A 22,923-nucleotide genomic window follows, 5' to 3' on the forward strand; every position below is an offset into this window, starting at 1 on the left:
CAATGTAGACAAAACAAAAATAGTTGTTTTTAGGAAAGCTAAACGATTGTATCCAAACGAGCAGTGGATTTTTGATGGTAAAGCTATAGAAGTGGTAGATCAACATTGCTATTGGTTTTTAATTATAACGGTAAATTTACCATTGCATTGAAAACAATTGCTGTACAAGGAAGGAAAGCTTATTTTCTTCTTAATCGGAAAGCGAAAAGATTTTTGTTGAATGAAAAGACCAAGTTATCTTTATTTGATACTTATATATCATGTATTGTAAATTACGGGTGTGAAGTGGGGTTATAGTCCTGCACATCAGATTGAAAATATACATTTATTATTTTTGAAAACCGTATTGGGTGTAAGGAAAACAGTAAATAATGCCATGGTGTATTTTGAACTTGGTCGTTACCCTTTGCATATACAGCGTAGGATTGCTATTGTAAAGTACTGGCTGCAAATATTAAAGACTAATAACTGTATTTTGAGGGACTGTTACGATGAACTTTTAGAGCTTTATAACAGGAAACCAAATTGTAAAGCAAATTGGGTTTATCACCTGAAACGTAATTTGTGTACGTTGGGTTTTGGAGATGTGTGGTTGGCACAATGTGTACCAAATGAGAAATCTTTTTTTATTATTATATATACAACGCATAAAGGATACTTTTATTCAGGAAATGAGAAACATATTCGAGACATCTTCAAAATGTTTGTTGTATAAACACATTGTTGACCGTTTTGATCTACAATGGTATTTTGCAAAACCGCTATTTAGAAAAAATAAATTTATTCTTGCGAAATATAGATTGCAAGCACATAACCTTAATATAGAGAGAGGTAGATATAATGCAGTGCCTCGAAACCAGAGATTGTGTACTTTATGTGATCTTGGAGATGTCGAGGATGAGTTTCATTTCATTCTTATGTGTCCTGTGTTTTTAGAATTAAGAGTATCGTATATCAAGCCATATTATCGTATTCGTCCTTCTGTGTTTAAATTAATAGAGCTACTGTCTAGCGAAATTTTTACACTTATTAGAAATTTAAGTAAGTACTTGATTCAGGCAACTGTTAAGAGAAGTCGTATATTATGAAATATAAGCTGTATCAAATTCTTGCTATAAACGTTTTGTTACTGTATAATGCGATTGAGATCTATGTCTTTTATTTCACAATAAGTTATAATCTCATTTCATTATATAATATATAGTACTCGTTCTACCTTCATGTTGAGGTTGTATGATTGACTTTGAAGTTTTGTTATTTCCTAGAAATTTGGTAAGATTAAGGCTTTATTTGTATTATTTCCTAAACGACTAAATTATGCAACTAAATTATGCCTCATAAGAGTCCGCTAAGTTACCTTAGGAAAACCTTAAAGTTTGCCCAAACCTATGCCAATTTCATAATTTGTAAATATTATGTATGGAATTGAATCTATTGCATATGCTCTCCGCCATTGTACAAGATGTTTGTAAAGTATTTATCTATATGTATATTTCTGCACGCCTATATGCAATGTGCATTTGGTAATAAATTGAATTGAAAATTGACTTGTCCAACACCCGACTCTCTTAAGCTCAAATAACTTATTGATATTCTATCTAAAACAAATGGGTAAAGCCTAATGGATTGCTGTGTGCTGTGTGTTCTTCGTCCTGTAGTTACTGATGCTAAGTGGGATTTCTTCGTTTTTAATCGTGACTGTACTTTATTAAACGTAACCTGGGAGGTAGGCAAGTAGGGGATGTCCCATTGTTGGCTCTATGCTCGTCCAACCCAGACCCATAAACGTGTTCCTCGTGAATACATCTATATGTCATGTGCGTTAGTGCTGGCCGTGGCTAATTATCTACGGCTCGGTAACTAGGTCGATGACGTACGGAATGATACATGCAGCCACAGAAAAGTTATCCATGACTGCATCAGGTATTATTGTACGTGACGTTGACCTATTTACAGCAGGTGTCGAATACACTATCGACAGTCTCGTGTATTATATTGAAAATATTATTAGGTATGTGTATACGTTCCATGTCTATCCATGCGTTTTTATGTGCTTTATATGCAATATATTACTCCCTTGGGAGTTGTATTTATGTTTTCGATTTCCTATACATGGTTGTTGTCGTTTTGTCGCACCACTGCAATATAATAATACAGAATTTAAGTTAAAATAATTGGCTATTTACTCGGGAAATCCGCAAAACAGTGTCACAACCTACAATTGTACATGACCAATAACCTAGCAATGAAGATGCGTATCCAACCCAACAATGAACAAAGTAATCAACATTACTATGAATGGAATGTATTCAACCAAACCACGAGTGAATCGTATCCGACCCAACAATGAACAAAGTAACCAACATTACTATGAATGAAATGTATTCAACCAAACCATTAACCGTACCCAACCCAACCACGAGTGAATCGTATCCGACCCAACAATGAACAAAGTAATCAACATCACTATGAATGGAATGTATTCAACCAAACCACGAGTGAATCGTATCCGACCCAACAATGAACAAAGTAACCAACATTACTATGAATGGAATGTATTCAACCAAACCATTAACCGTACCCAACCCAAACTTGAACAAGTAGTAATTGTAATGGGGGATCATTACAGAAGTCCCCCAAACTGCCCCATAGTCGCAAAGATGCATAAAAAAGGATCACAATGCTATAGAACTCCTACATACTAAATTTGAGTGAAAATCGGACAATATCTAAATTTCGACCAATCAGAAGCCTCTGTGTGGTTGCTATGGCAACGATATGAAAATAAAGACGTGAATGCACAACTAGATATGCCCATTATTAATCATGTGAAGTTTCATCAAGATATGCCTTGCGGTTTTCGAGAAAATGGTCGGACAAGTTCACGGCGGAAGAGAAGACTAAGAAGTAACGAAGCAAACACAATATGTCCCTCGTCTTCGTTCATAATGAAGGGTATCAAACGCAAGCATGTATAAAGCTTATCCAAACCGACCATGAATGAAGGGTAACCAAACTTATCATGAATGAATCGTAACGAAGTGTATCCAACCCACACATAAATGAAGGGTAACCAACCCAACCAGGAATGAGCTGAAACCACCCAAACAATGAATAAAACATTACCAACCTTACAATGAAGTGGGTCTAACCAAACAATAAAGTGTGTCTTGCCAAACGATTGTGTCCAACTCAACAATAAAGAATAGCCAACCAACCTATGAATGAAGTGTGCCCAACACAACTATGAATGAAGTGTGTTGGGTGGCGCAGTGAATAGCGCACTCGCCTTTCACCAATGCGGTCCGGAGAAAGCTTCCCCGATCGGACGTGAAAATGTACGGTGGGTTTTCTCCGGGTACTCCGGTTTCCCCCCAGATTAAGACCACGTTCACGCTAACATCCGTGCCAACAATAGTGATTATAATAGTATAGCTAGTTTCATAATTGGAAAATACAGGAAGTTTATATTATATAATGAAATCTGTCCAAACTATGAAAGAAGAGTGTCTAACTAAAAAATGAATTAAGTACCTCGAACCAACATTACAAATGAAGTGTGCTTCAACCTAAAAATGAATGAAGTGTCTCCAAAAGAACAATGAAGCGTTACCAACCCATCAATGAGTGTCGTGTTTCCAAACAAACAATGAATAAAAACATGAGCAACCGTATAATGAAGAGTGTTCAATCCCACAATAAAGTGTAGCAAACAACGTATAGTGTGCCTCAGTTTAATGATGTAGGAGCTGAACTCAGACAAGTTGTCAGGCTTGCAAACCACAAAATCATTTATCCCAACATTTGGCTATTATATGATGTGGAACAACTTCGATATCTTGCGACATCTATTAGAAGGGAGATAACCGCAGTAAAAAAACGGAATATCTTTTTTTAATATTTCAACGATGCGAATAGTCTTTGAATGTAACTCGGTAAATAGTTTCCTGGTGAATATCATTGACATTTCACAGGTTAAATTCTTCAGATGTACGTGTGAAAAAAGAATTGACACGCGAAACAACATTTATGTGATTAGACAGAGTTCGTCAAATTTTGAAATGATTTTTAGGTCTTACCTGGAATCCCACAAAAATCATAGACAATACATGTCAACTTTCTATTTTACGTCACAATCAAGTTAATCATCAATTGTGATGATTTAATATCGTACCATTAAAAGCTATTTCATTTCAAGTGTCTTGATTTTTTTTTAACTTTCAAATTGTTCTCTGAACTTGAAGCTAAGTTATTGAAAACACAACTACAGAATCACTGTAACAAGTAGTTTTATTGTTTCCAATACTTGAAGGAAATTGTGTATAGTAAATTACATTTACATTGAATAAAAGCACTATACCATTATAATGAATTGTTATGTCAAACTGTAATTGGAAATAAATAATAAATAACTGACATAACAGAATAACACTCAAACTCGGACACAAGACATGAACACTCACTCCTTACAAACTAAATGGGCCCATATTGTTGTACGAAACATCAGACTCGCTCATATGTACAATTACCACACTGCTACGCAATAGTTACTACTTTTTATCTGGTTTTATAATTCTTGAAAATATTACACTTAAGAAAGATAACCCTTTAGATGTTAACAAGGTACCTCTTGAAGCTCTGTCACAATATTATAATGATACGTTGATTGATTTGAAGTTTTATGCAGAATGTTTCTTTTTCATTCATGTTCTAAAAAGTCACAAAACTCATTTCCTGGAAGGAACTTTCAGTAGAAATATGCCAATAATAGGACTAGATATTATGATTGATTTTTGCTTCAGTTACAATCATGTGTAAAATTAATTTTGGCACTGATCGTGAACTTTCACAGATACCGTTTTCCAGGATCTCTCTCTCCATTTGTTATACTGAAGAGCCTTTCTCCAGTTAAATCTACCTGTCCAGCACTAAATACATGTTGAAATAGTAACTTTCATTTTGTTAAAAACATGACAGATTAAAAATTATTTATTGGACCCATGTTTTATGACCACATGAGCAATCTTTAAAATACTTAATAACGTGTAACTTCCTGTCTGAAATGCTAAAGATGCAATATTTGTTGTATTTTACTTTGGTTATGATTATGAAGATATTCACAAAATCAGTCATTCACACGCTACTAAAATGTAAATGTTCTGGTGAACACAATATTACGTTCTTCAAAGAAAAAAGGGGAAATATACACAAAAACAACTTAAAACACAGAAATATTATGATGAATGAAATGTGTACCGACCAGTACAAAACCTACCTACGTGTACACATAGCAAGAGAAATATTAGGCCAATATTAAAATCAAAACACTTGTTTCATTCGTTTCTCATTCATCACTATTTTACACTTGAAATCTCTCTCAACAAGATTCAGTACTGATCAATGGCTCTCAAATAGCGCCCTGTTTGCAATTCAGAGGATTGAAATCTACCGTCTTCTTCGAAATTTTTATATATTTTCAAGCCAACTTAAAAATGTTGCCTTGCAATAGGAGAATTCCAATATATTTTGGGCATGTAATTTCAGATCTTTTTTAAGCAATGCAATTGTATAAACAAATCCCAATAGTTAAAATGTGAATGATAGTAGTTTTAATGGGATCTATGTCTGTGATAGTTTAAATGACAGATATTCAGCACAATACATTAAATTTGATGGAAAATTATCATCTATCGTAAAAGCAGAATATTGATCCCATTAACATGTAGTGGAAAATTGAACATTAAGTGTATATATACAGAATTCCACATTCTTCCATTCAATGCTATGCACTTTTATCCCATTAATGAAAAGAAACTACATTCACTCTGATCAAATGAAAACTAAAAAACAGTAAGTCAATGCCAAACCTATTACACAATTCATCCTGTTGGCTACTTTGGACAATAATATAGCACATATTATTTACTCCACTTTGTATGATACATACAAAATATTTACATGCAGTCTCTACAATTTACAACATAAAACCGGTCCCTCTACATAAAACAAAACGCATTGAATGCTCTAGTGAAACCAAGCCCAGACAAACTACATACGTGAATTCCAATTATCACAAGGAATAACCTCAACGGTGATCAGCATACTGAAGTATTGCTCAGACACCTAGATCCACAGTTACTACAGCTCTGCCACACCTGGAGCAGCGTAATCACTCTGTTCAGCTCTCCAACAACCGAACCGAGTAAAAAAATAAATGCCTGCATACAAAAGTTTACTACAGAAAATTCACTATCACAATACAGTGTTCCATCTTTATCAGGCTTTTTGATAATTATAACCTGATGCTAGAATTGAATCACAGAACAAGAGGCGAGATTTTCTATTGTTATTGGAGCTTGACAGAAAAACTAACATTTATGGTATATAAAGATGGCTGTTTTAGGCTGCTATTGTTTTCCCAGAACCCATACAAAAAATCAATAGGTTTTTATTTCAAAACCCAAACAAAAATCACTTGAAGTTGTTTTTCTGAACCCATACCAGACAATACTACTCGTTTTCCTTTTGTTTCAGAGCCCTTATCAAAATCATTAGATTCATTTTCAGAACTCCTTCAAAAGAAAAAAAGTTATCTTTAGTTTAGACCAGCAATACCTAGTTGCAGGTTGACCTCTCTTTCATTTCTGTGACCTTTGAAACAGCTTATTATGAAGTACATAGTGTACAATACATATTGTCCAATATCTTTACATAAATTGAATATCCATTCTGTGTGTACGGGATCAGGCTATATAATTTAAGACATCAGTTCTGTGAGGTACGCGAGAAATCCATATATATACGAAAATCTATGGTGACATAAATTAATCTGAATACCAGACAGTTATACAACCCCAATATATCAATATCTTTTTGTGAATTGCAAGTTTTGCTCGTCATTCAAAATTTTCCATTAAATAAAGCTGATTTCAAGGTTGGAAACATAGATGACTGTTCATTAAGGGCCTGTGGAGAGGTTACTGCTAGACCATAGATAACTGTCCGTTAACTTTAACAGATATGTCTGGTAGCAAAGTAGATAACCTCCCTGCTTTATAATCAAAAGTTGTGGGATCAAATTCCCTATGCAGAGATGTTTTCTTTGAAAAAGGAAATTATAACAAAGAAGATTTCTTTAGTACATAAGTATTTGCTAAAGTAAACATACAATCAAATCAAAGTCAGAAAATGCCAAACAAATTATAACTCCTCAGTTTCGGAGTTTCAACACTCATGCAGATACCCTCAATCTTAACTTTATAGACTTTTTAGAATGGTCAGACTCCCAACAGAATTATCCCCCCCCCCCCTCCCGAGATGTATTTGAAAGAACAGATTATGGTTTACTATTTTTGATATACATACTTACTCATGATGTGCTCTCAGCCAAGATCTGTAAGATGCTGGTTTATTATCCTAGGACTTTGGCACAAATGACGAAATCATTTTTCATTTATTGAAGGATAACATATGGTGTGTTATTTATATGTTTGTCACTCTTAATCCTATATAGTTTTCAACATACAGAACCCTACTGTGTGTGAGACATCACATTTCACACATCTGGTATACCACAGATACATGTATATATATATATTATGTTGCACTATTATATTACAGCTCTAGATCTAGTAGCACGGAAACACACCCCTACATGTAAAATCTATTTTACATCTGCAATGATACAGATGCACAAATTCAATGCACGTGTATATACATACTTACTTATTAACTGAAACGGCAACATGCAAAATGTACACATGCGCATGAATGTTTGATATTTTCAGACTCTGTGTAAAATACACTGTATATGTTTATAAATGTACTTGTGGGATGAGCCCCAAAGTAGAAGTTTTATGACGGCTCAAGGAGGTGGGAAAAACTGAACAGACAGATAATACAGAGCTGTCATAGGTACAATAGTCAAAACCACTGTGATCACACATACATCAATTTCACAAATCACATACCATGGGTAAAGAGATGCTCTTGCCTTATGCTAGTTTAAAATAAATATGCGTTGGTTTGAAGGGAGGGGGGGGGGGGGAAATATAGCAATCACTTGTCAGATTCTGACATCCATCCATTGTTCAACTGACCAACTTTTGTTCCCACAAATCGTTTGATGGTTAATTTTGTATAACATGCATATTACCTCATTCACCCCTGAAATTTCATAATGGACTAATCCAACCTTTGAACATGTGTCTGCAGGGGTGAACGAGTTAATTGCCTTAGTACACCACGTTTTCTTCACTGTTGAATTCAGTCTTCAAGAGAATAAATCCTTCTTTTTATGTTGCAGTTCAGAACTTTCATACCTAAATTAATCTGTTTGAAAATTCAGACAGAAAGTCACACAATTAAATATATATAAACAAAAAGAAATGTATTAAGACTTAAATGATCAACTTGTTACAATGCTGATGGCATCTACTACACACTCAATAATTATAAAACAAAAAGCCCTATTATTCACGATGATACATGAGAAACCTTTCTTGCAATGGGCGAAAAAAATATATTTAACAGCAAAAGGACATGCTATAATAATGAACTTAATAAAAAAAATCCTTTTTTTTAGTAATTTTTTTTTGCCGATCTGTGTCAAATTTAGCAATATTTTGAAAAGAGATTCAATACTTGTGTTTTCAACTGGACATATATGTCATGGCTACACACCTATTCATGTCAATTCATTTGAAAAATATAAATCTTTAATACAGAATTCTGAAAAGAGAGAAAATCTTGCACTCAAATAATGTGACTTCTTCCAGTATCAAAAATCTATGTGTATTCATTCTATAATCAAAACTCAAGCAAACTTGCTGGATTTTTGACTCTCCTAAATAAGAACGTCTGATCCTAACCCCAATTGCACAAGCCATAGATGATCCAGGAAATTCACAAATGACAAAATACGAAATTAAAGTTTGATTTATCAGAATATTGAAGACATAAAAATATATCACAAAGTTTTTAATGAACAATCAAACTCTGGAAAATATCTGAAATGGAACGTAGCCGTTTTCTCAGTTTGAATTATTTCAGAATCAAGGGCATTGGAGGGAAATAGACAATCATCAATACAAAGCCAACAGCATTAGTGTGAAAGATCTAGATTTTCTTAAAATTGGTGCCCCACAACCAAATTTGACGGGATTGCTGAATGATTGTTTCCCATCCCTCCCATGTAGTAATTTGGAATAATCTCCATTTAAGTTGAGCATTGTATAATGTGTCCTGCATGTTCACTTGTCCACATGAAGCATTACACAATAAAACAGGGAGAGTTGCCGTCTATAGGAGCACTACCACTACAACTACTAATGGTGACTACCAAACAACCAATGTACAACCACTCCAAGACACATCTCTACAAATAGACACAACATTCTGTCACGGCACCACACCATTCAAGGTACTTGGTAGAGTTTGCATACAAATTTCCACTGAACAGCCATACATCGACCAATAATAAGCTTAGACCATTGGCGTTATGCATACCATTCTTTCTTTCATTCTTAAAATCAACAAATACCTTCATACAAAGCTGACATGATCTTTTCGTGTATTAATGAACCTGACAACCAAAAAGCAAGATTCAAGACTGTAGATTTAACCTGCTTTTGAACTGTGGTGTATGTTTTGAACAAGTTACATGTTTAAGCACTCTTCCCTTCGGAAAATCCTCAATTGATGTTGTCTCCAGAACCTATGACCTCAAACGATTAATGTACCGGGCTTGGTACTGTGCAGTCCTAGCCACACACAGCGTCTGAGATCTTGGCAGGGAAATGAAGTCATGTTGCAACACAAATTACCTAGCCATTCGAATAAGGCAATGTTAGCCAGCAAACAAACAAAAGTTTAAAAAGGGAATACATTTCAAATGAAAATGAATTAGGTCAGCATACCTAAACAAAATCATTTTAGCACTGAAATGTGACCCTATGTCATCAATACATCACCAAAGTGATGCTTTTGGACACAAAAAAATCCATTCCCGTGGAATTTCATTTTCTTTTCAAAGCAGATCTAGGATGTGCTCACAGGTGCATGTAAATCCTCAAGTGTCAGGTTTCCAATCGATGAGAAATCACTTGTTGAAATTGTTGTAGGACCGTGCTGGGGAGTTGGATGGGCCTGCTCCTTCCTGCACTGCCACATTTAAGAAGTCCCAAATTAGGATGGTGTCGTCGTGTGAACTACTTACAATTTGAAATTCATCAAATTGTAGACGGAATACGCGGCCTGAATGTTCCTGCAGAAAACACGAAGCAACAGCAAGATATTTGAAATTGACAAGGAACTAGGATTCTTATTGATTTAACGGAAGACCATGGGTGAACCAAGTAAAAGTATCCATGTACAAGGTTATACAAAATTATGACTTTGGCAATTGAATGATTTTGTGTTATTTAGTTCAAATATTCTCTCTTAAATATCAAAAACATATTTCAAGATTCATACATTTACACGTTCTATAACCTTCAGTGAAAAGATCTCCAATTTAACTGAAAAGATCTTCAATTGAACTAACGAAAACTTTACGGTTATTCTATAAAATAGTTGTATTAGATTGGAACACATTTTGTGACTCTCACCAACCCCACTGAATTTTTTTTTCATGTGCCCAATCTACAAATTACTTTAAACTCGTATGTCAAATGTCCTGGAATAATAACATATTATAAATACGTCGCTGACAACCTTCCTCCCATCCCCCGACCAGCTCTTTCGTGTCTGCCTTAAATAACATATTGATTGTATATTCATCTAACTATTCCAATATATTACATAAGATGAATGATTCTTGCAATGTAACCCATAAGCTTTTATATGTCTTTTGGATGTATAAATGTAATTGTGATAGAGGACACTGAAATAAACATTTACTCGAGTTGACTCTTTTCCTCACCAGTTGGTCTTGTTACCATTAGCTTACAAATATAGTAACACCTTAGGTACTCACCACTAACGTTCGGAGACAGAGAGTTCCTGCAGGGGCACGAGGGTCCAATGCTGCAGCAAGGTCCCACACTTTGATTTTTCTGTGAACGTAAAATAAAAATTATTGCGATATTTTGCATTGAGTAACTGCCACTTGTATGCATTCAAATACATACATATGATGCAATAGACATCAATGTCTTGTGCACAGTTTGTGCTACAAAATTTGAACAATAACATTCATCATGTTATATTAACAGAATCCGAATGGTGATGCAAGATTTACAAACCTTATCTGTCAAAGCTACAACTTCCACCTTTCACCTTCCCCAATGATAGTGAATTTATCATGACGGTGGATAAAAGTACACAACATACAATATATAGTAATAACATGTTTAGGTCATAGGAATATATTGATAAACGGAAATAGGAAGTACATCCCTAGTTGAAAATCCAATGTAGGGAGACAGTATCAAAATTTCCGCATATTCTAATGTTTAATATTAAACTGATGAATATTGTATGCTTATTATTGACAGAACAGTGCGTTCTTTCAATATTAAAGTATTGAAAAGCAATCCAGGCAATTCAGTTGTTTTTAAATCAATGAGTCACATGTGTCCATTTTTTCTGTATATCAGGAAACCAGCTACCTATTTCACTACTGTGAAGTTTTTCAAGAACGATAACTCTTGATTGCAATTACTATGTGTATATGGTTTTATTATAAAATGTCAATTCTTAATCGTTTATAGATGATTAATTTTACACAACTTCAGCATTTATGAAATTGATATACATTAATGCAATACTAATATAAGAAACACATTTTTTTTTTCAACATTCAATCCTTTTTTCATAAATTTCCATTTAAAATCCTTAAAATTCTGACAACCTATATTTTTTTTGTGGCAGAAAATTTTCTTTACTTCAAAGCAATATAACTACAAAATTTGAATAAATTCTACCGAGAAATGGCGACACAATCCTATTACCTTAAGGGCAAAATTTACACTGGGTGAAGATGGACTAAAATCGGCCAAGGGTGAATATTTGACAGGGTGAAAATTTCCTGGCATACAGTATATTATTCAAAATTTCTGCATTATGCATTGATTATTAAATAGATAAACTTTAACAGACTCTCGTCCAGCTGTACAATTCTTACCCATCATAGGCACCACTGACAATGTGTTTGTTGTCAAAGCGAATACATCGCACCAACTCTTCGTGCCCTTCTAAGACTCGCAGACAGGCACCACATTCAATGTCCCACAGTCTGCAAAAAAACCCATCAAAACATTGTATATGAACTGACTTAATTAACAGTAGATAGTAGGGTAATCCACACCTTATAAATGATATCACTTAATTTACATTTTTTAGATCTCTGATAAAATAGCGTGGATATTTTCAGCATTTCAACTGCAACATATCAACAGTAGGGCAAGAAAGCAAAATGTTCAGAAAACAGAAATTAAACGGATATTATAATAGAAAATGTACAAAGTGATTTTCCAATGTATAGTTTAAACAAACTGTAGTATGAGAGTCTGACAAAGAATTACTGAAAATAGCTATTTTTATTCCAGTATTCAGGAATCAATTGTACTGAAAAGAAAATAATCCTCAAGAATAAGAATTATTTGGAATATTTACCTGAAAGACTACAATATAATACTGTGTGTTTTTTTAAATACTTTCAAAAAACAAATACTGTGGCACCTAAAGGAAACATCTCCATATTTGGTAACAAATTTTTTATAAAAAATTGTCTACATTCCTTAAAAAATTATATGAATGTAAAAACAAAGCTAGGTAACAATTTCTCTCAGTTCATACCTTATAGTATTATCTGAGCTTCCGCTCACTACCAGTCGGTCTCTGTACTGGAGACAGGCAATTCCTCTTTTGTGACCGTTGAGCGTCCTAACAAATTCACAGGACAATGTGCTCCAAACCTGAGATGAGAAGCAGTATATATTGATTTAGGAGTAGTAAAATTACTGGAAAGTCTACAATAGCAAACTACAGTAGCACTGTTATTTCTGAACATTAAAATGATTATATATTTACAATTCATGCAAGCAGCTATTGAATTGTGAAAATATCCTGTCAGTTCAAAATCTGACTAATTTCTAACAAAAGGAATCAGGTCCAATATATTTAGATGGGAAAATGTCGAAATTGTAAACACAGAACTGCTTTCTGCGACATTTTCCTGATTGTGAGTAAAAAAGATTAAATGACAAATAAACATACTATCAACATGAATAGATCAAACTCTGAATTCTGATTTTCATATAACATGAATTGCTTTACTATTACAAGCCAACCAAAAAGTGACAAATTAACTTCAAATCATTAGGAATTATCAGGTCTATCTAGTACACACTCTTTAACAAGTATTTATCAGCATAACTTGTCTTTAATTTCTATAGAAATTTGTGTGATTTTGGCCAGGGACCAACACCACAGGTTTAACATCGAGCTGGGATTGATTTTACAAATGACACCCAGTAGTTACATTACAAAATGGACCCGAGTTCACTCTTCATTCAACTTGTGTATACGTACCTTTATGGTTCGGTCTCCAGAGGCAGATACAATATATTTTTCGTCAAAGTCCACCACATTAACAGCGGCCCGATGACCAACCAGGACCCTACGCAGGTTGATTTCTGTCGGTGACTGCATGTCCCACACAGCAATTGATCGATCCTATAAACAAAGGGAGATAATTAGAGGTGTGATCATGGGTAGCAAGCAACCGTCTTGTTTGTACACTATCTTCATATCTTCTGAGGTTTCGACAGACAACTAAAGTAATTCAGTAATTTTACTTATATATACGGTAAACCTCTGGTCAGTTTGAATCGGCGGATAGTTCGAACACATATTTTTTTCAATAAAAACAATAATTTTCTAGCTAGTGATAGTTCAAAATCTGATTGACCCTATTTCGGATAGTCCGAACTTGTCAAATGAAAACGTAAAGTAAGAATTTTTTCCGGCAAACTCCATTGAAAGCTCGCAGAAAAATGCCAATACTTTGATCAACAGACACGGTAATGGGTTGTATGTGTAAGCATTGCAGTACAGCTGTGACAGACAAACCATAAATATATGTCACAGATTTTAGCGTTGATTCATTTTTTTTACATTGTTTGAAAAATACATCGTGCACGAGACAGCCAATTTCAACTTAGGCCCCAACAATGTATAAATAACATGCGATAGGTACGAACTGATGTCACGCTGTATGGCTGTACGCTAAGAAATCGCCCGTGTGTTGTCAAATACAGTGTTAACTAAGCATTTTGATTATTTTATTGCGACCAGACATCCCTTAATTATTGCCAATCAAGGTATTACCTGTAAACGTGTGCCCTCACACCAGGTAGGGCAGGACACGAGGTCGCGATAGGAATCGGCCGCCCAGCCATTGTGAGAGACGTGATTAGTATACATGTCAAAGTCCAAACAATCCACAGGTGTCCCAATTAGCGATGGGTAATTTTGAAGGTGTCAAATAAGTTTGGTAGGTATTAGGACTATTACACTTATAATTTAAAGCAGACATGTTGATGTTCTGACCTAATTTTACTAACATATAGACCTATATTTACTGTACAGTAGCGCTTTGTAAACGCAACAGGTTATGTAGACTATGTTTTCAATTTATTAAACGGACCATTCATTACGAAATAATATATACAATAGTTTCTGATTCAAATAAAACCTAACCACGCAGAGACTCAATATTTAGGTCTCTGATACAAGCTAGGTAGTCTTAACTTTTGTGTCACAAGTGAAACGTGTACTGTTTCGGGGCCTACACAACGGACTCTGCTTCACAATAACGATCATAATTAACATGAAATGAAGAAAGTTTAATGATCAATTAACATTGAATTAAATAATATACTATCATTTTACCCATTTATAAATGTGCCATTTTTCTATGCCAGGCCGTCGTTGTTACGTATCGACCTTACATTGGATAAATAGAGGTATACTCCGGTGAAGAAAATATGTCGGGTATATGTTTGTGACTTGATTTGCACTTTGCCAATTTTTTTGCCGATAGTTCGAACTCGCGCTTATTTTCTGAAGCATAACTTTAAATAATCCGAACAGGTTCATCAACATTTATTTAATTTTGTTTGAACTGACCGAAGGTTTACCGTATATACTAACCATGAGACAAAATTAAAGATATAATTTATTGGAATCTTATCCTTTAAAGAGGATACAACTACATTTCATTTTTGCAAACTCAGTTCCATATTGGTTGTATTGATTAATGATTATTTTTAAAATGAAAAGAAAATTAACACTTACTCAAGACACATTATCTCGTAAAAACGTGTCCTACCTTTGAACAGGTGACCATGATTCCATCACAGAATCGAAGATGGAGAACAGCTTCACAGTGGTGAATCAAAGTGTTCAACATTTCTCCGGTACGGACATCCCACACTCTGTAATCAATACATTTGTTAAATTATATTTAAAAGGCAGAATTCAAATAACCAATTTTCATTCATTTTATCAAATCATCTCAATTAGTCATTTAGGGTTTTGATTTAATATGAGTTTCCAGTAAAATTCTTTTGTCAATGGATAACCATAACAGAACTGCAATATCCTCCATTAAGTTCACAACAGTTTGAAAATTCTAATGAGTAATGTCAAAGGGTATTTAGAAAGATGGTATTTGACCATGGACCCTTTGGAGCCAACATCTTGCCTGGCAGGAACAGGAAATGTTGCACCTTCCTGACAGTTGAGTCACTGGAGCCAGAGATGTTGTACCCACCCGACAGTTGAGTCACTGGAGCCCAAGATGTTGTACCTACCTGACAGTTGAGTCACTGGAGCCAGAGATGTTGTATCTACCTGACAATTGAGTCACTGGAGCCCAAGATGTTGTACCTACCTGACAGTTGAGTCACTGGAGCCCGAGATGTTGTACCTTCCTGACAGTTGAGTCACTGGAGCCCCGAGATGTTGTACCTACCTGACAGTTGAGTCACTTGAGCCAGAGATGTTGTATCTATCTGACAGTTGAGTCACTGGAGTCAGAGATGTTGAACCTACCTAACAGTCGAGTCACTGGAGCCCAAGATGTTGTACCAACCTGACAGTTGAGTCACTAGAGCCAGAGTTTTCTACCTACCTGACAGTTGAGTCACTGGAGCGGGAGATGTTGTACCTACCTGACAGTTGAGTCACTGGAGCCGGAGTTTTCTACCTACCTGACAGTTGAGTCACTGGAGCCGGAGATGTTGTACCTACCTGACAGTTGAGTCACTGGAGCCAGAGTTTTCTACCTACCTGACAGTTGAGTCACTGGAGCCAGAGATGATGATGTTGTCGTCATACTGTAGACACAGCACAGAGCCTGTGTGTCCAGTCAACACCTGAATACACTCCAGGGAAGTTCTGTTCCAGATCTGTAAACACAATATCTCTCACACTTGACACATAGACAAAACATTCTGACTCCAAATAAAATCTGGTGGAATTTTATCACAAACAAGGTATGAAGTTTAGCATGACCAATACCTGATATACCTTTAAATCTTAATATTATATTAAGGAAGATTAAAGGGTAACAGGATATTTATGCTGTTTTATGCCAAAATGATACAAAACCCACGTCACAAAGGAAATGGTCTACGGTTTTTAACATTCAGGACAAGTTATGGAAAAAGATTTATGCATGTCCTTTGAAAACTACTGATAGTACTTAATTAAGAAGGCTTCAATACCGAATTAACCATAGAATCTTAACTAAAAAACACACTCCTACAAAAAATGGGAATAAAACAAAATTCAACTTGTACTTTTTGTAAAAGATTTCCAGAAACAATTGAACATCTATTTTGGGATTGTGGTAAAGTATGTGAAATTTTGAGAGAACTAAAACAATTGCTTGCAACCAGTAATATTGATTTGAATTTTGATAAACAGGAATTTATATTTGGACAATTCAGTTCTAAGGATGCTGATTTGATAGTGGATAATATTATCCTATTATTGATTAAACAATACATTTTTAAAATGAAATGTCTAGAAATACTTTATATAACGAGTTTTAAGAATCACATACTTTTTGAACTTAAATCTCACAAGATCTTGATAAATAAGCATAAAAACTGCAAAAATAATATAGACTTGCATAATAAAGTGGGAAAATGGCTTCTCTTATAAAATAACGTGAACAATTATCATTATACTATAAAGCTGAGAGAATACATTGCAGTGGATTTTTGACATACAGGTAAAGATTTTCTACTTACAGCGTACTATTCAGAACTAATAAGTTTTTTTGTTTTTGTGACCATTAGTCTTTGGACACAAAATAAATCTGAATGATGTATAATGTGGGGTCCAACTGAGGCAAAGAAAGCATGACCTCTGAACTTTTCAACTGAAAAGCAATCTCAAAGAAGTGTTTCAAACATGAAAGCTTGAGAAGAATTTTGAGTGACCCAGTTATTATATTAAAACTTTTCCATTTTATTTAAACAAACCTATCATAAAATTTGCTATGCATACCTTAATCGTGTTGTCCCTGAGGCCGCTGATGATCCTGGTCTCGTCGTACTGTAGGCAGTATACACCTTTGCTTGTCTCGCTGCGACAATGTATCCTCTGTAAGGTGTGTCGGCCCGTCCGCCAATTGTTCTCTATTTTCTGTTTACAGAAACAGGAGAAATAAAACCATGTGCAATAGGCCTTCACTCTCGCTTTGTTGGTAATGGGGTTAATACAAAGTCTCATCAAAAGTCAGTGAGGCTTAACATATAGGTGACATTGACTTTAGTGTCATAATTATGATGATGTAATACTACTCCTCAAGTAACTGATCATTATATTATGTTTGTACGTTGCAGGTAGCAGTCATCCTTTAGATTAAAGAATTTGAAAGAAAGGAAGATGTTAATTCTCATTTATGACTGCTACGTATACCCCTCTTAGTGCCAGAAATTGACTTGTGAACAATCAAAATGTAGGAATATTCTATGCAAGACTGTGCGTATCCAAGCCGTGTGGGAAGCGGTGCTGTCTAAATATCTACATATAAGCTTTATCACAACGGTACTAGAAATTTGAAAGAAATGAACAATTTATATATATATATATTACCCATGACCTGGACACACATCCTTCATATATATATAGTTGCTCACAATTTAGGATACTAGGACATCATTGTACTCGTAAATAAGTTTAAAATGTATGTGGGAATGTTTTGAGAATATTTTAACACTCACACCTATAGATACATATATAATAGGAAACGGTATAGTCTTACACCCAAAATATGTTCTGACTATATTTGTGAATATCTTAACACTCACCTCAATGTCCTGAATGATGTTTGGGTATAGGTTTCTGTAGAATTTGTGGTCTTTCTGGGGCTCTCCAGGCTTAGGTTTGAACAAAAAGTGAATCCTGAAAGAGAAAAAAATTAAGGATTGGATAAACTATTATCTTTTCACAACTAAAATTACTTTATCAAATTCACATTTTAGGTTATTGTTTCAGGCAGAATAATTAATAACTACAAATGCATATTTTCTAAAGATATGAAAAAAACGTGATGTTTACACCTAACTAAAATGTGTTTCCTATAACAAGTAATTATATAAATAAACAGAGAAACTTTCTTTCAAAATACATGCTAACGTATTCATTATACAAGATATTTAGCAGGATCACTATCTACCGATGACATTGAATATTAATCATCTTTTTTTTAACTTTTGGTACATGTAAAGGTTTATATGGACTATTTTTATAAGTAATTTACATGTACATGATTTGTGCAAGCCTTCTGATTTCACTGATGATGATCGAGACAGAAGAGCAATCTCAAACCAAGACACCAACATACAAATACTTAGCAAACTTTTCTGACGTACCATCCTCGTCTTTCTGCTAGCCCTTGCCATAAGGGATCTGTGCGCACCATTCTCTCTATTAATTTCTTCCATAGCATTCCTTCTGAGATCACACGGTACCACTCTTTGCACACTAACTCTGCTGCACATAATGATTTGGCATCCAGGAAGGAAAGGATGGACTCTGCTACATGATCTAAACCCTTTGCTGTAAAATGTAAAGGTGAACAGTTAAAATACGAAAAAGAAATTCACAAAGTACATTATTCTTTAACTTTGTAATAACTAATCACTATGTACACGTACAAAGTTATTTATTTTATCCTTTGAAATTTACATTTGATGCAACAAATTTTTATGAATTCCCAACGACCTGTTTTAGCCTTCTAAATGAGGTAAAGCTACACTTTATGCATAATAAATTTTACTTCTACAACTTTAAGTTGAAGATAGAATGTTGACATTATTATCCAAAATGAAGAAGTATTCCTTTCTCTGAAATTCTACTTTCATTATATACAATAGTTTAAAAAAAAATATGTAATTACCTGGCAGTGCTGAAATGAAATCTCTTTGCAACATAGGTTTTAAAAATGTGTTAATCTGTCCATGTTGGTAATGACACATCCGAGATAATAAATGTTCAACAAACACAACTTGGTCATTTTCGGTCCAGCCATCAAAACACTTTATACATATATCACGATCCTGATTATACTGAGGTGACGGTTCCGGTGTACGAGGCGTTAATGACGTGATCATTGCAGCAGTCTCCACCTGAAAATTTCATAATAGAGATTGACAAAAATGTAACAAATTAACATTCAAGCTTATAACCTTATACTAAATATTAATAGGTTTCACATAATCTTTCTATGGAGCTATGCATGTATGCCAATCAACAAAAAAGATAACAAAATGTATTTGATATTACAGCTAAATAAGCTATAAAATATAAATAGTATCTTTAATGAGTTTCCTATTTATGGTCATTTTTGGTTTTATATATATATGTTGTCTCCAATATTGGGCTAATTAATTAATTATAGTACAAGTAATTACAAAAATCACCAAACAAAGTTATTCAGACAAATTGTTACATTTTCATTGTATTGTAAGGTGCGTTCAAATTGGAAGTTTAAGTGCATTCAAGTGAGATAAAATTGTTAGGTTGTGGTTGGTTGGGGTACCTGAAATATACATATTTGTTTTGGCTATATTTTATACCTAGTTCCTTAGTAACATCTTAAATGATAGAACAATTTAATAAAAAGAACAAATACTGGCTGCAAATACTCAATCTTCCCCTTTCTGACTCTCAAAAGTGTACCACCAATAAAACATTGCAGAAGAATCTCTCAATATTCTGGTTAAACTTGTTGTTTACAATTACAGTAATTGGAAATTGCAGTCATTGGTTACAAGAAATCAATCTCCTGCAAGGTGAAGACATCTGAAAAGAAACTGCTAATTAATTTTATAAGGTGATCATGATTTATCAAAAATGAGCTGTCTATCCATGCAGAATAAGCAATCCAATCTTCTTTGTAACAAGTATGAGTTCAAACTTGGTGCTTTTCTCACAGCAACACTTTTGAGGACATCATTTCTTTTCTCGCTTGTCTCCCTCAGCACTTCTAGTCATTATTAGACAAATATGACTGTTGAAGATAGTCATGGGTCATACTACAGTACATGCATCCATGATTTGCCATTTCAGTAAAAGGACACTTTAATATATCCTTAACAGGTCCAGTACACTCTACCGTTTGAGCTATATAGCTATAAAGACCTATATAGCTATATTCACCTATAAATTATAGCTGTATTGAGCTATATTTTCTCAGATTTCAATTTTCATTAAATTAAAGGAAAGTCGCGTAAAACAATAAGGTTTATGGTAATGTTGACTACAAAAAGCATACATTTAGATGTTTATTTTCATTTTTCATAAATGTTAAATTTTTGAGTTTTTTACATCATTATTTTATAAAAAGAATGCTTATATTTAATGTCTTTTGTTATCTACCTAATGATAAAATCTTCTTTTAAAAGCGACTTTGTTTCGTTTTCCTTAAAAAAGGAAATCACATGAAAATAGCTCAAAAGACCTATATCAGATAGGTCAATAGAGCTACTATAGGTCTTTACAGCTATGTAGCTCAATCGACAGAGTGTACTGGACCTGCTTAAGTGGCTTTATCATACATGAACACTGTCTTCATATGACCTATTTATCAGCTAATATGATGACATAAACCATTATATATATATATATCAACACACAGGAAATCAAATAAATACTATATATATATATAAAACAACAAAAGAATACAGGCAAGTAACAAATAAATTGTACATAACATCTTCTGGATGTAATTTGTTACATATCTTTCTAGGCAATTGTCTCTAAGTATTATATTTTCATGTCGGAATATCCTTTTTAACTTTGACGTCATATAGGTCGCGAGGATATTGTTGCCTTTCCTACAACAAAATAGGATATAATCTAAAACTCAAAATGAAGGTTTAACAACCCTATTTTTTATTTGTATTTATACAGTGAGATTAAATACATGACAAACACACATATGTATGAAAAACATTTAATCAGAATTATTTGTAAGTGTACCTAATACTCGGAATTACTTGTTCGAGGAAGGGAAGAACTGAAATTCTATTGTAAATCGTGTGATTGTGTTTTGCGTATTCAGCGAGTAGATGTTCAAAACAAAAACTACATTGATACCTAAAACAAATAAACATAATCAAATCTTACAAACTCATGTTTATATAATATTAATATGTGGGTTTTTTTACTTGATATCGCAATGTTTTGTTCTGTCCTGAAGTTGTCAATCAAGTAAGATGGCGTCGCAAATCGGTCCTTGAAACCCGACACAGTTTTTACAAAATATGACAAATGAAATAGATATATACCCTCTTTTGATCCACTCTCTCGTCTGAGGAAGTACATGTCTCCATCTTCATTTCAAGAGAAGACATGTTTTTTACGAGACGGTGACCAAAACAATGAAACGACTGTGTATCATCCACCCAAGAGATTTTTCTCTTCGTGACGTCACAACCGGAAGTGGTTTTGTACAATGTTCAATATACACACCCTAAATATATTAAAACTATTTAAAAATATAGATACAGAAAGTTCGACGTTGATTTACAGAACCCGTTGTTAGGGTTTATTTTGTATATACTATTGTGTCGAAATAACTTTGTTTCATACGTGACGACATTAGTCAAACTAAGCCCCAAAACGGAATAACGGACTCAAAATCCGGAATGTTTCCCGGGGTTTCTTGACATGACACCACACGAAAGAAGAGCAGTGCTTATTTATTGCGATCAGTTTTATTACAGCATAAACATTTGTCATTGAATTAAAAATAAATCTGTTGTTAAGATGCATATTTTTGTTCCCTATCCAATCTAAACACTACAGAAATAATGTATTGGGATTTGTAACATTTGCATTTTCCCCGTATAACAGTTACATCTTCATATCGATCTTGTTTAGAATACAGGCTTCAAATCACAGCTTAGTTGCGATTTTGCGAAAAAAACACTTTTTTTTTTTTTCGTGGACGTTTTTTTTTCGGGGTGAAATAACATGGACATATGTATTGTTTACGTGTATATCATTTATTCATATATGTTAAGTGTTCGTGTATAAATGTTTTCAGGAATACATCTATTTTTAATTTATTTATATATGTCAGACAGATGTTGTCATGTATATATTTATATAATTATTTAGTATTTTCTGGTTAAGTTTAGTTGCCCGACGCTAAATGCCCGTGAGCTTATAAATGCGATAGCGCGTCTTCTGATTATTGCAGCATGTAGCATATATACTGGACCGAAACACTATTCAATTTCGTTCAACCAATATTAACTCGACCACCACGTGCTCATCGATACAGGGGTAAAATGCTTTGTTTAATAAATGACCTTGGCCCATTTTCAAGGTCACATGGATCAAATAATTGAAGCCAAGGGTCATACAATTTGGCTGCAGTAGTGGGTTAAAACA

At 34.1% G+C, this 22,923-nt stretch overlaps 1 protein-coding gene across 2 annotated transcripts; it reads right to left on the reverse strand.

Annotated features, from left to right (window-relative positions):
* Positions 1-4,272: 4,272 nt before the first annotated feature.
* On the reverse strand, positions 4,273-21,961 carry LOC110459150 (F-box/WD repeat-containing protein 1A-like). 2 transcript variants are annotated; one of them, XM_021511259.1, is made up of 12 exons: positions 21,813-21,961; positions 19,421-19,649; positions 18,894-19,080; positions 18,330-18,423; positions 17,524-17,661; positions 16,297-16,415; positions 15,335-15,440; positions 13,534-13,677; positions 12,799-12,917; positions 12,125-12,235; positions 10,976-11,054; positions 4,273-10,264 (listed from the first exon to the last, which is right to left on the reverse strand). In XM_021511259.1, exons 1-12 carry the CDS (start codon positions 21,876-21,878, stop codon positions 10,100-10,102), a joined length of 1,557 nt encoding a protein of 518 aa, XP_021366934.1. In that variant the 5' UTR covers positions 21,879-21,961; the 3' UTR covers positions 4,273-10,099. The 2 variants fall into 2 exon arrangements, with proteins under 2 accessions (XP_021366934.1, XP_021366933.1); XM_021511258.1 differs by having other exon boundaries at positions 4,273-10,267.
* Between the last annotated feature and the right edge of the window lie 962 nt (positions 21,962-22,923).

Source organism: Mizuhopecten yessoensis, unplaced genomic scaffold (assembly GCF_002113885.1).
Source record: "Mizuhopecten yessoensis strain PY_sf001 unplaced genomic scaffold, ASM211388v2 scaffold9977, whole genome shotgun sequence".
Classification (NCBI taxonomy): Eukaryota; Metazoa; Mollusca; class Bivalvia; order Pectinida; family Pectinidae; genus Mizuhopecten; species Mizuhopecten yessoensis.